At 42.1% G+C, this 14147-nt stretch overlaps 1 protein-coding gene across 7 annotated transcripts in view; it reads left to right on the top strand.

The window, feature by feature from the left end:
- Positions 1–246: 246 nt before the first annotated feature.
- The window catches only part of LOC137603938 (spectrin beta chain, non-erythrocytic 1), a 36534-nt gene continuing 22633 nt past the window's right edge, over positions 247–14147 (top strand). For 3 of the 7 annotated variants that reach the window (XM_068327812.1, XM_068327815.1, XM_068327809.1), the window contains exons 1-11: positions 247–889; positions 1338–1427; positions 2500–2628; positions 7964–8110; positions 8620–8811; positions 9629–9715; positions 9904–10022; positions 10108–10222; positions 10316–10393; positions 11346–11461; positions 12697–12859. In XM_068327812.1, coding sequence (XP_068183913.1) covers positions 389–889; positions 1338–1427; positions 2500–2628; positions 7964–8110; positions 8620–8811; positions 9629–9715; positions 9904–10022; positions 10108–10222; positions 10316–10393; positions 11346–11461; positions 12697–12859 — 1737 coding nt within the window. In that variant the 5' untranslated portion in view covers positions 247–388. The remainder of the gene's footprint in view (positions 890–1337; positions 1428–2499; positions 2629–7963; positions 8111–8619; positions 8812–9628; positions 9716–9903; positions 10023–10107; positions 10223–10315; positions 10394–11345; positions 11462–12696; positions 12860–14147) is intronic. The other 4 variants (XM_068327810.1, XM_068327814.1, XM_068327813.1 and 1 more) reach the window with 4 other exon arrangements.

Genomic DNA, 14147 nt, shown 5'->3' with positions numbered 1-14147 from the left:
ATGCCAGCAGTTTTCATCTTGCTGCGCTCCCTGGTTATCAGGCTCCTCAGTAGCAGACTGGCAGGCTCAGTGGCACAGTTCCTCAGGAGAAGCCTCTCCACAGGCGCTTCCCACCTTGGCACAGTGCTACGCCACGTCTGGGACCGCGTCACATCCAAGGAGTCCAAGGAAGCCATCCTGGGCTGTGTGCTGTGCATTCTCAACATGCACAAGAAGGTGGAGAACTGAGCACTCCCTACACTTTGTGATGAACCCTCCACTTGACCACTGAGCGCAGACTGGAGAAGAAGAGCGCGTGGGTGAGGATAATGTGCAAAGGAATGTGACAGACAATTTCAATGGCCATTTGGACACCAGCATATTTTGTTTTCTTAACTGGACTCTAGTAATGTCTGAAAGTATTATGAGGAAGGTCCAGCCCTTCACCATTGGGACTAGGCTGTCGGTACCGACTGTGCCAAAATGCCAGGAGTTTACCCAGGGCTATCTACAGAACCAGAGTCTGGATAACTGTGCTCTACAACACAACCTGAACTCACTCTATCTCAGCCGGGCTCAGGTCTGTGCACATGGTCCCTGCCTCGTTGCGCCCATCATCAAGCAGGTCTCTCCTGTACACCACAAACAGGGGGACATGGCGGCTGAGGACCACCTGAACCAGAACGTCGCCTCACCCTTCGTCATGTCCAGATCCATCAAGAAAATCACAATCTCCGGGAGTAAAGATCAGTCGGAGAACAATGCATCAGTGGGACCGGCACGGCTTTCAGTTACTGGGTCCACACCTGAAAACAACAATAACAACAACAACATCACTAGTACATCAGATCCACATCTGCCCAGGATTGTAGGTGTGAGCTGCGAAAATAAACCCAACTCTCACTTTAAGGTAAATTTAAAAAACTAATAACTAAGAATATCAGAAATATCACACAAAGAGGTGTTTTTTTTTAACATGCCAGCAGTCTGTAATAAAAAGGAACCTTTAATGAGAAAATATTAATTTTCACTTGATTGTAATCTGAAATAATGTAATGGATGTGTAGAAGATGTTACTTTTCTGAAATATAAATTTTAGAATCGATCCTCTAATCTTAAGAAAAACAATGAAGTAGAATTTTGTGCTGATATATATGAAAATTTTTGTGGCACATAATTGGACTTAGAGTGAACAGTTATATCTTAAAGTCATGATGGAAAACCAATTTGGATATTTTCAGAATTCTAAATCTCATGAAAGTATTGGTCTTATTATGGCCTGCTTATCCAGCTTGCTCTCCTCTTTGACAGCATATTTTCATGATCATCTGTCTCAGTGTTTGATCTGGATGTTTTAGGTTTTGCTCAGAAAAGACAGCTGTGATGAATCTCAGCCCAGGCAGGAACAAACCAGGGTAAAAGTGATTGGAGAAGGATCTGCCCAGCAGGTAAGATGTATTTAAACTACTGTAACGAGGACAAAAACAACTGTAAATGTTGTTTTTGTCCTGATAAAGTCTGTGTAGCACATTATGTTGTTGTCATGTTGCTGCCTTTGTACTTCCAGACTATAGGAAATTCTTTGCTTTGCTTTGAGGCAGTGGGGTCTTCATTGCCCGAGGCCACTGATGATTCTGTAAATGTCCAGAGCAAAAAGATTCAGAGCAAAGTTACACAGAGTTATGGGTTAAACATGCTTGTTGTGTGACTTCTAAAGCCATACAACAAGCATTTTTACTTTTGTTTGCTTGATATTATTAAGAGCCTGCAGAATAAAAACAGTTTATTCATATTGCAGCATATTATTTATGGGCTGTTCAAACTGGCATGTTTCTTGTTGAAGTCATGAGTATGTGTTATGGATTAAGCACTCTGTTAGAGCAGAGCCTTCAGAGACAGGGCTCACTGGAAAACATGAGGTCAGGAAAGACGTTGACAAAAGAAAAGGCTTTGGAGGCTGCTTATAATAAAACACTGACACAGCATTGGCCTCGTTTTAGGACAGAAAAACACAATATTCATCCACATCACCTCTTATCCTGTAACCTTATCAATACTTTTCCTCCTCTTGTGTATTATTCATGAAAATGTCCAATATGGTTATAATTACCTGAGCAAAGATGGTGCCTTTACCTGAGTGATCATGATCTACTGAAGGGTATATGTACTGTATGCATGTGAAGCTGACAGTAAAACACGTCAGAAATCCATGGATCCGTTCCTGCTTCCTTCATGGGACCAGATGTTTCCTGATCAGAGCGCAGCAGGAATGTTTGTCCATTAGTGAAACTGTGCCAGTCGTGTTCGCTTCATATCACGTAGCACTGACAGTCGGTTTTCATTAAGAGGGACCCCGGAGCCAAACCAACACAAGTTTTAAGGTGACTTTATGGTTGAAAAAAAAATTGTTAATGGTCTGAAATGACATAAACAAATAATTATAGACATGACATCCTTCTTAGTTTTTCAGTTTTTATCAATTAAGAAGTTAAGTTTGTAACATTTCATTGTCTCACACAGATTTCAAAGCCTGAATCACAGAAGACAGAGAGTCTTCCACACACACTGAATGACGCATCTGTGGCTGCTGCATCCCAGAGTGACTACTTCACTCAGCACAACTCACTCTTCAGCAAGGAAGTGCTGCAGGTAAAATGACGCACACTTGGTCAATATGAATAGGTTGTCATGGTCAGTCAGGGGGATGTGAATTCCAATGCGTCAATGTTCCCGGAGGAAACTGAGGGAATCAGCTGCTTCAACACACATGCCATAAAAACTAACAAAGAAAAATATCAGCAACAGATGACTAAAATTGTGGAGGCTTTTTTTCCGCTCCAGTTTTTGAAGATGTATGCAGATGGATTGGTTTTAAATTAAAATTGAATTATCCTGAAGTGAAACCACAATACAATAACCTCTCATCTCTGAAGTAAAAATGCAGAAGAATCTCAAATGGTATTTATCTCTGAAGCAGTTTAAATCAGAGTGGAAGCCGCCTGTCACATGACACTCCGGGGAAGAACAGACTACAGTATGTACTGGTTCTTATTTGCTACAGACAACTGTATGAGCTGTGTTCAACTCAGAGAGGGAGGGGTAACCACCACAAGTGAAGCAATTATTTAGGGATGAGGTCATTGTTTGGCTCCACTGCTTCACGCCTATGGCCCAGCGAGGCTCAGGCTCAACTGGATGTGTTATCTCATCGCTGTGTCCACCCTGTTGTCCAAGGACATTTTTCAGAGGGGTCAGATGAGGGGCTTTTTTGTCCAACTGTTGGCTTTGTCATCAGACATTCATTTGAGCAATTATGCAAGTGGCCTCTCATTTCCAGTAATAAGAGGCTCATTTTGGATATGGTAGCAGCAGGAAACACATGATGTATGTGCATGTTGAAAACAGCTCTGTAGCATGCCACTAATGTTAACAAGCTTTTGTAGCTCGTTTGCCTTTTAGTGGTCTTTTGCGCATCTGTTACTTTGGAAGAAAATGCCTTTTGTTTTGTTTTTTTAAACTTTATTTGAACATGTACTTTAAATAACCAGAAGATTCGGTTGACTGCTATTGCTGATGAAGATATGTTATTACAGCATTACATCACTGTGGAAGTGGAAGTGAGCTCTCAGGGGAGAGACTTTTAAGGGCCCCCGATGTTTAGAGCCGGGAAAGCAAAGTCAGAGACCGCATGGAGAAAGAAAGCATCGTCGTGGGCCAGCTGTCTCTGAGGCAGTTGTACAAAACATATTGTCTTTCATTCTCTTTCTGTGATAGAGAAAGCAGAGGAACGTCACACTCACAGGTTTCTCAAGATAACAGAGAGGCTGAAAATGTCATTTGCTAAACATAAAAAAAGATCTGTTATGCCCTACTGCACACTATACTGTTTTTTTTTATAGTTGAAAATATGTGTATTTGATGTTTGTCAAAATGAAAAGCAAACTCACCCACGAGGGTCACTAGTTTATTAAAGTTTTATATCTTCCATTTTTTCCTGTCAGACACAGATGCCTCGTAAAACTCAACAGCAGTGATACAATCTGAATTCATTAGCTGTCTATTCACAGTTACAGTAAGGTCTCACTATACATTTTGATAAACACACAATTGTTTGGGAGTGCAGAACAGAAGAAACATGGGAATCACAGGCTTCCTGTATGAGGTCATTATAATGCCATGGGAGCCAGTGTGAGGAGATAGGAGCAGGCTTGTTTAGTCAAGCTCTTTTCCTTCTGTTCAGCCCAGAAATGCCTCCGTTGCATTGGGAGGGGGTCATAAAGTTAATGACCTGTCTCTCTGAAAAGAAGTGACATCACCTTTTGATCTCAAGCGAGGCGTTGTTTAGAAGAGGTGTTTTATTGATTTGGCAGTTGTACTGTAAAGTCTATTTTTCATTACCAGTCATGCCAGGCAGGCAAAAAAAGCCTTGATGCATAGGCATATTTATGTGCTCAGCCCTTATTTGACATCGTGCATTGTACACAATGGCAACACTGTGAAAAATGAAGTCCTGTCTTTTATCAGTTCTGTGACTCACTCGTGTTCGGTGTGAGAAGTGGAAGAACCTGAGCTAATTTATTGGTTCATGTGATGATTGTGACTTGGGTGGGTCACCAACTTCCTCTCTGGGTTCCTTTGCAGAAAAAAAACATGTACTTTCCAACACTTTATTGCTTTGCTCACCTGATTTCTTCTCACCACAAAGAGTACAAATGCCAGAACTGGCAGCTCAGCTCGAAGTAGGTATGGAGACAGGAGGTGCCAAAAGAAACTTCTGCTCTGCATAACATGACGTTGGAGAACAAAAGCGCTGTTCTTGATGTGTCTGAGGCTCTGTGTTACTCAAGGAGGTCAAGTTCCATGTTGCCAAGAAATTGCGACCTCCTGCATTCACTCTACAAACCTCCTTCAATCCCAATTTTTGCTCAAATCAGATTTTTTATTATCATTTGCTCTAAAGTGAGCAAATCTGTCCACCATCACAGGAACCCAACACACATTTACACATTTCTGTATAAGTCATCTTGATCTACTTTTCTTCTTTTCCTTTTGGCTTTTCCCTTCAGGGGTCGCCACAGTTGCCTCTATCTAACCCTGTCTTCTGCATCCTCTTCTCTCACACCAACTACCTTCATGTCCTCTTTCACTACATCCCTAGACCTCCTCTTTGGTCTTCCTCTAGGCCTCCTGCCTGGTAGTTTAAAATTCAGCATCCTTCTACCAATATATTCACTATCTCTCCTCTGGACATGTCCAAACCATCTCAGTCTAGCCTCTGACTTTCTCTCCGAAACCTCTAACATGTGCTGTCCCTCTGATGTACTCATTCCTGATCCTATCCATCCTGAGGCCTCTACCGTACAGCTTGATTAAGCTAGCCGGGCTTCCTCTTACTTATCTGGCTTCACTTACCGAGACATCCGCCCTCCAGATTTTCGGTACCATAAAGCCGGCTATCAACTCACTAATTCAATCCAGGCATGTCCACTCTAGATCTGTGCGCACTCACATAAAAAGGGCGGAGTTTGCTGCATGTGACCAATCGCAAACATGCAACAAACCGGCTCAAGCCACATATTTCACAACGGAGGAGCAAACAATAATAATTAATAAATACGAGCAATACAAATCAATAATCCAGGCAAAAACACAACACAGTTGCAGCTGCCAAATGGGACAAGGATCGCTGGCACAAAATCGCCGACTGTGTCAATGCGGAAGTTAGTGCCATTATAATATTACTTCCCCACTATGACTGCACTTGTATATCTGACTACAGAAACATTTGTGTGTTCCATAAATGTATGTGTGTACGACATTTTTCGTTATGGCATGTGATTGTAGCCCCCGCGACTTCATGAATAGCTCTACATACTGTGTTCTTCCTGATGTTTTCGGCATCGCCAACAGAATACATAACAGTACCTATGAATGAATGAATCAATCCATGATTTGCTTAAACAAATAATTGATTAATGACCTTTTATCTGTGGCTTGCTTGTAACCCATCCAACGAGGGATTTAAGGACATCATAATAATTACAAACATCACTAAGAAATATATTAACTGTGGCAAAAAACCTCAGTGTAATAGACACTGACTGCGGGACTGTCAGCGCGTGGTTGCGGTGTGTTACATTACTGATGTAAGGCTCCAGCAGCTGACAGATGTAATGTAACCCCTCTCCCCAAAACCTGTTCCTTTCGTACAGTGATTGTTCAGGCAATTCGAACGGATTACAGCGATCTCTAAATATTCTCTCGCGCCTGAGCGCTCTTCGCACAAGCTGTGCACCAAGATCCACCGGGTTCTCAAAAAACGGACAGCCCATTTTCCAAGAGAACTGATTGGTCAGTAGGTGGGGCTGTTACACCTGCTGAGCTCTGATTGGTCAGTAGGTGGGGCTGTTATACCTGCTTAGCTCTTATCCTGAACTTATCCTGCTCCGGAGCAGGTTAGGTGTTCAGCATAGGTTACCACGACAACGTAGCCCGATAGAAAGTCAGCCACCTTTATGGTATTGAAAAGCCAGGGTTGAGCCTGAAGTTATCTCGCTAAGCCGTAATCCAGCTTTATGGTACAGGTCTCTGGTCACTCCCAGAGAGAACCTCAGCATCTTCATGTCTGCTACCTCCAGCTCTGTCTCCTGTCTTTTCCTCAGTCATACTTTCTCTAGCCCAAACACATTGCTGGTCTCACCACAGTTTTGTACACGTTTCCTTTTATTTTAGCTGAAACTCTTCTATCACACATCACACCTGACTCTTTTCTCCACACTTCTTCACCTCTTTTCCACACTCTCCATTGCTCTGCACCGTTGAGACTAAGTACTTAAAATCCTCCACCTTCTTGATCTCTTCTCCCTGTAACTTCACTCTTCCACTTGGGTCCCTCTCATTCACACACATGTACTCTGTCTTACTGCAACTAACCTTCATTCCTCTCCTGTCCAGGACAAACCTTCTCCTCTCTAGCTTCTCCCCCACCTGTTCCCTGCTCTCTCTACAGATCACAATGTCATCTGCAAACATCATAGTCCATGGAGATTCCTGTCTAACCTCGTCTGTCAGCCTGTCCATCACCATAGCAAACAAGAAGGGGCTCAGAGCTGATCGCTGATGCATTCCCACTACCACCTTGAACTCCTCTGTCACACCTACAGCACACCTCACCACTGTCTTACAGTCCTCATACATGTCCTGCACCACTCTAGCATACTTCTCTGCCACTCCAGACTTCCTCATACAATACCACAGTTCCTCTCTGGGGACCCTGTCATAAGCTTTTTCCAGATCTACGAAAACACATTGCTGCTCGCTCTGGCCTTGTCTGTACTTCTCTATCAACAACCTCAAAGCAAATTCTGCATCTGTAGTACTATCATCTTGATCTAAATATATTCAAAAGTGTCATATTAGTGAGTTTACTCATTGCATTCAAACCACTCCCATAGTGAATGCATATGTTAAATGCTGCTCTGGAAGGCAGTCTTGCATGTTGCACAGTCATGAATCGGATTGCGTATCGATCCTCCATTCAAATAACTCAAATCAATTTTGGAAAGATACATTTTTGTGTTCACTAAGGTCTGAAATAAAAAATGTGCTGGATGGGGCAAAAAATCAGAATCGAGTTAAAGTGGTAATGGAAGGTAACTTAAGACACCACTGAATACCACTTAGCTGTGACTACCATCACACAGTGACAGTGATGCACCCAAACCAACAGGGTGTGAACCATGCGTGTCAAGACTCTACAAAATAAATCTCCTGTATAATTATGATCACCATAGATGTAACTATGCTAAAGAAGTTCAAAAGTTTTAATTGGCTCCCTATAAACCTTATTTTCACCATGCATTGTATCCATCAATCTCCCAGAAATATGAGGGTTGGATGGAGTAACAGTAAGGATGCCAAATTTCCAGCTTGCTTTCACATAATGCATGTCTTTAATATTGTTGTGTGTCTGTTCCCGACCAAGGCAGAGGCATGGATTAAAAGCAAGCTGCAGGATTTGAAGGATGACTACAATTTTCACCGGTGCCCCGTGCAAGACTGGGAGGAGGCTTCACAGACACTGCAGAGGGATCTCAAAGACTTTGAGAACACCCTGATTCAACTCAACCAGGTACCAAAGTGATCAGCCAGACAATACATCACATGAATCCACATACTGTACGCAATAGCTGACTTCTTTTCACGGTAAAGGAGATCTGAATACAAACATTACTGCTGTTGGTGCTAACAGAGTTTGTCAGATGGCGAAACACATAACATAATGGCCTCAAAGGTATTCACAAACACCAGAGAGAAAAGCAGACCCTCAGTGTTCCAGACAGTTCTGTCAGGACAATTTATGCTCCACCCTCAGGAAAAATGTTTGGAATTGGTACACGTCTGATAATTAACCTCCCCTGACACTCAGACAGCTCAGGAAGCAAAGCCAGCAGACTTTTCACTGCGTTATTCACAGAATTAATGGCAGTTAATTCTGTTGTCTAATATGCACAATGGCTGTGCATATTTGACAGCCATTGTTGGCCATTGTTATATGTATACATGTATACATGTATGCCTGTATCATCTGTGCTCTACCCAAACTGAACAATGATTTCATGTTCCTTTTGCTTTCAAAAGATGGGTGAGGTATTGATTTGCAAGCTGAACCCCACCTCTGATCTTGTGAAGAAACAGCTCAGCCAGCTCAGGGACCAATGGCAGACCCTTAAACAGATGGCTGCAAATCAGACAAGGATTCTGGGTGGAGTTAAGAACCTGCAGGAGTTCAACAAGAAGGTGGACAAGCTGGAGGCGTGGATAAAAGAGAAGGTGACGAAGCATTCCTCGTGCTTTCTGTCGCTGTGCACAGGAGGAAGGAGTTTCAGTTTCAGACCTAACTTTTTCAATCCGTCTTTTCATTCATCATATCAGTTGTTTTTCACGACAGTATTGGATTGTACTTTATTCAAAAGAAAACATTTTACTCTTCCAAATGTAAAGCAGGAAGAAATAAGAAATGATCACATGGATATTACAATTTCCAGACATTTTCGTCTAAATCTTGCATGTCAATCCTCATCTCTATAAATTTCTTCCCCTCTTTTATCCATTTGTCTAAAAAGTCACCTATCTTTTTGACTATAAAATTTACAGCAATTAACACACAGCAGTTGACCATGGGGCAAGAGTGAATAGACAGACAGATCTAATCAACAGCTGTCAAGCTAATTGGAACAGATATAAGCAGTTGCAGAAAATGATCTTGGTACCCTGAGGACATTCTGTGTATGTGTATACTCACCGCTGTAAAACATCTGCCTGTCATTATCAAAAAGGAATTTCAGGCCAATGTTTATCTCTGTTCATGTCCATGTCTTGCACATGGGAGCTGGTGATTGATAACGGACATGTGGGAATATAAAGAAGGATGTTGCTTCTGAAGTCTGTAAAAACTTCATCTTGAGAGGAGCTGGTATTCGCCATTTACGTCCACTCATGCTTTATCTTACATTAGTACAGTATCAAGTTTCACAGGCGGCTATTTCTGTTCAGCATCTACGTAGGGCCAATCCGGCTGCCTTTCAGAAGAAACAATGGTGGGGTTCTGAGTAAATGGTGGCTATAAATACTGCCCTGTCTGTGCCAGCAGGAAGAAGAGCAGTCTCTGGTGAACGTCCTGGAGGAAAATGTTGACAAAATGCAGCTGACCAGAAGAATTTTAGATTTTAAACAGGTAATATAAATGCTAAACAACATTCATGAGGTAAAATTATACACATTCCAATAGAATAATAGTTTACATTACAATTTTGAAGCACTTTCACAGTCATTTTTCTTTTGCCGGTTGTAATTTTTCTCCCAGGGTGTATAATAAAGACAGATGAGGTCACGTTTGGACTGTATTCCTCTGTTTCACTACAGGATGAGCAGCTCTACAGGAACCTTCACGAGGAGATCAACCACTTGGCCCTGAAACTGGAGAAACAAGGAAAGACAGATGGGAAAAACATCTCCAGCAGGCGGAAACACATTAATAAAATGTACACATTGTTCCTTAAGTTTGTGCTGCATGAAATATCTTCTATTTAGACAAATCAAAGACTTACAAACATCTACTGTGTGCAGGTGGCTGAGGGTCCAGACTCGTCTGAAAAACTGCCATGAAAATCTTCAGCTGGCACTAGAGGTGTCCTCGTTTTACCAGCAGGCGGATAATACATTGTTTGCTATTAAAAATGTGGTACATTCGCCTCGGTGGCTTTATTGATTATTTTCTTATAGAGTTGAGATCCATATTTTCCTCACATTTACTGATAAGCATCTTCTCTTCCAGAAGAAGGGTATAGCTGAATCCAAGGAGATGGAAAGCTTTGAAGATAGAGAAATACGTGACATTGCCGGCCAAGTAATGGTAGGAATACTCTTTAAGCCCAAATTTGAGACTTCTTTGTGTGGATTAACAAATATTAATCTAATTAAAGAAAAAATAGATGTGGCATTCCCCAAGGGCCCATACTTGGCCCACTTCTATTCAACATCTGCCCCCTGCTGTTAGATAATGTAATATCTGAGCATGCTGTGTAATGTGATCTGCATACCTGTAGAAAGGTATGCAGTTCTCGACAACACAAAAAAGTAGAGCACATGACACCAACCCTTAAGTCTCTGGCTTCCTGTGTCAAATTATAAATTATGAAATCCTACCTCTGGTCTATAAATGGCCGTGGGTCAACGTGATTCATAGATTAAGGAGCAAGCAAGGCATCAACAGTGTTCATTAGTGTTTCCACAATAAGAATCAAGGCAGAGGAAAAGGTTTATATTCCTCAACTGTAGGACAAAATGTATTAGCTCTGCTCAAACTGTGAGGTCATTTAAATCAGGCTTGAAAACACAATCGTTTTTACTGAACTAGTTTTTACATCATTTATCTCATTCGGTTTGTTCATCTCTGAATTTTGTTCCTATGACATTTTATCTGTATTCCTGTATCTTGTTTCAATAATCTCTGCTGCTCTTTATGAACAAATGTTTTTTTTAAATGTTTTTAATGTTGTACTAATTCTACTCCTTCAAACAACTTTGAACTGCTTTGTGTTTAAATTATGCTTCATAGATAAACCTGCTTGCCATGCCTGAAGCAGCGCTGCTCGATCAGATCCTGAAGCCTTGTGTCTAACCTAGCAGCCTGTGTGTGTGTGTGTGTGTGTGTGTGTGTGTGTGTGTGTGTGTGTGTGTGTGTGTGTGTGTGTGTGTGTGTGTGTGTGTGTGTGTGTGTGTGTGTGTGTGTGTGTGTGTGTGTGTGTGTGTGTGTGTGTGTGTGTGTGTGTGTGTGTGTGTGTGTTTGTGTGTGTGTGAGTTAGATGCTGGATGTGAGCGTGTCGCAGCTGTCTAATCTCCATCCTGCCCTGTCTGCCGGCATCACACAAAAGCAGAGTGAGGTGAAGGACTGCTGGGCACTTCTTCAGAAGGTTTTCAGGTACACTATGACAGCAGGCTACGGATATAACTGATGGCCATTTCACCAAATGATCGGTTTCCCTATAGGTGTTGACAGTCTGTATTGGCAAAAACATGAATGAATAGGTGGAAATATTGATTAACCATGTTTACCTTGAGTTTGATTCAATGCAGCAAAGTCCTCTGTGGAACAACTATCACCACCACTAGAGGTTCACTGACCCCAAGCTTTCTTCCATTTTCTGCGCTGCTTGAAAATTACACACATATTTGAATACTGTACAAAGAAATACAGATTTTCTGTGTTTTACCAATTTATTCTATTGAAATCCATCCATCCATCCATCCATCCATTCTCTTCCGCTTATCCGGGGTCGGGTCGCGGGGGCAGCAGCTTAAGCGGGGAAGCCCAGACTTCCCTCTCCCTAGCCACTTCGTCCAGCTCCTCCGGGAGAATCCCAAGACGTTCCCAGGCCAGCCGGGAGACATAGTCTCTCCAGCGTGTCCTGGGTCGTCCCCGGGGCCTCCTCCCGGTAGGACGTGCCCGGAACACCTCACCAGGGAGGCGTCCAGGAGGCATCCTGACCAGATGCCCGAGCCACCTCATCTGGCTCCTCTCAATGCGGAGGAGCAGCGGCTCGACTCTGAGTCCCTCCCAGATGACCGAACTTCTCACCCTATCTCGAAATCCTTCCGCATAAATAATCCGCTATATCTAGGAAAAACATTTTTACAGGAATATTGTTTTTGTATTTGTAAATGCCAGTTCTTGCTTCTTCAATAGCTAAGAATAAGAATACAGAATTGTATATTACTGGACTTTTTTTTTGTGACTATTTTAAGTAAATTATATTTATATATTTAATGACTGTTGTCATATTTCAAGGATAAGAGGGGGGAAAAAACAAAAAATGATATACTGATTGTAATAGACAGACTATGGAATTCAGCGTATCTGGCGAATAGTTTCTTTGCTATCTTTGTGTATAAATATTGAAGATTTTCCATTTTTCTAATAAAAAATACAGTCTCTCCAACATCTCCTGCTTTCCAAGCATTTCTCAGACTAGGAGCCTCTCATGTCAACAGGCCATCTTTGAAGCCAAATGTTACATCACCTCCTCTGTCTTCAGAGATGTGTTTCATAGCAATTTAAAGCAACACAAACTCTGTTAGAAACAGTTTAGAGCCATAATTGGAGCTCATGGCTCAGCTGTCAGCAGCACAGTAACTCCTGCTTTGCTCCCCCTCCAGGACTGACAGGACCACACTTTCTCCCACTGGCTCCATTTTCACCCGGGAAGATGCTGAACTCCTGACGCTAGCCCGAGCGCCCCAGTGCAACGTGAGAACAGAGACACAACAGATCATGGGAAAGGAGGTGAAGGAGGAGCAGAACCGCCTGAAAGGCTCTGTGGTAAGTTGATTCAGTATTTGATTCTGTTGCTGGAGAAACAACACTGTGGTTCTCAACCGAGTGGGAAGATGAGCGTAGCCTCTTCCTGTCTTACAACCTCTGTGGCCGCTCAAAGTGACGCATTTTGTCCTTTGGTTTGGAGAATGCCTTGTTTACAATTTAAGCAGGCTTTTCCGAAATAATAGTATTTTTGGAGCTGGTGCTGTAAAGCAATGGCTCCTCGTCTTAACACCATCACATTGCTGGATTTCTATCTTACCAGCTAATTAAATGGCATTTATTAACAGCATCTGATGTCCCATTTATCAGAAATGCCTTTATAATGTCAGTGGAAACTTGTTTCAGCTGGGCTGTTTACACACCAAAAACATTCCTAGGGCCTGAAATGCAAACTTTAGATAATGGGTTTCATAGTGTTACTTTGGAAAAAGACCGCAAAGAACAAACCTTCTTAGTTATTCACCAAAATGCTTTAATGTAAACAGATCTTAAAAGTCAAACATTAGAGTTGTAGGAAGAGCAATAAATAACTTTGCCCCAGTTTTTCCTGCCAGTCAACTCACAAGAACCCCAGTCTGAAAAGGTGACATGAACATCATCATGTAGGTGTCACAGGTACAACCTTTAGAGGTGTTATTTACCCTGGCACTAGAATTCACAAAGTTTCCACAAAAAGTGTCAGTCTGTGATTGTATAACAAGGGCTGATCCTTTACCGGAGAAAATAAGAGAACATTTCAAATCATTTAACAACCAGGCAGTCATTGGATTAGTTGCGCATGACCAGATGGTCTATAGGTCAGTCTAAGTGGATGATTGGTGAAGCTTTTAGACTCCCTAGACAGGTCACTTGGAGGCCTACCGGCAATTTAATGATCAGATAGGTCTTCATGCAGTATAAAACTATATGGAAACACTAATAACATCTCCTGGAAGAGGAGGTATCCTGAAACGTAAGTGTGTGGTATGTTTAAAAGCAATAATTATGAGTATATGTAGTGTTATGTTTCACGGTAAATATTACCTACATGAATGCACAGTGACTATTTGAGTTTGGCCCTTTGCAATGCTCCTCCTCATGTTGGCCTTGTGTTCTAAGAAGAATACCAAGATGCTCGAAGATAAGAACTTCAGTCTTCCTTTCTGGTTGCACTTATTTCCATGCCCATGTTTGTACCCTCTTACTAGTCATGTGAGACATCACCTGTGACAACAACCAACTCGGTGTCAGTTCTTTACCTTAATAGACTCTGAGCTCGTTCCTATGAGTAAGCACTTTCATTGCAGTT

The sequence above is a fragment of the Antennarius striatus genome, chromosome 11 (genome assembly GCF_040054535.1).
Source record: "Antennarius striatus isolate MH-2024 chromosome 11, ASM4005453v1, whole genome shotgun sequence".
NCBI lineage: Eukaryota > Metazoa > Chordata > Actinopteri > Lophiiformes > Antennariidae > Antennarius > Antennarius striatus.
Note: the sequence above shows the minus strand (reverse complement) of the source record. Positions and strands in the feature narration are given on the sequence as shown.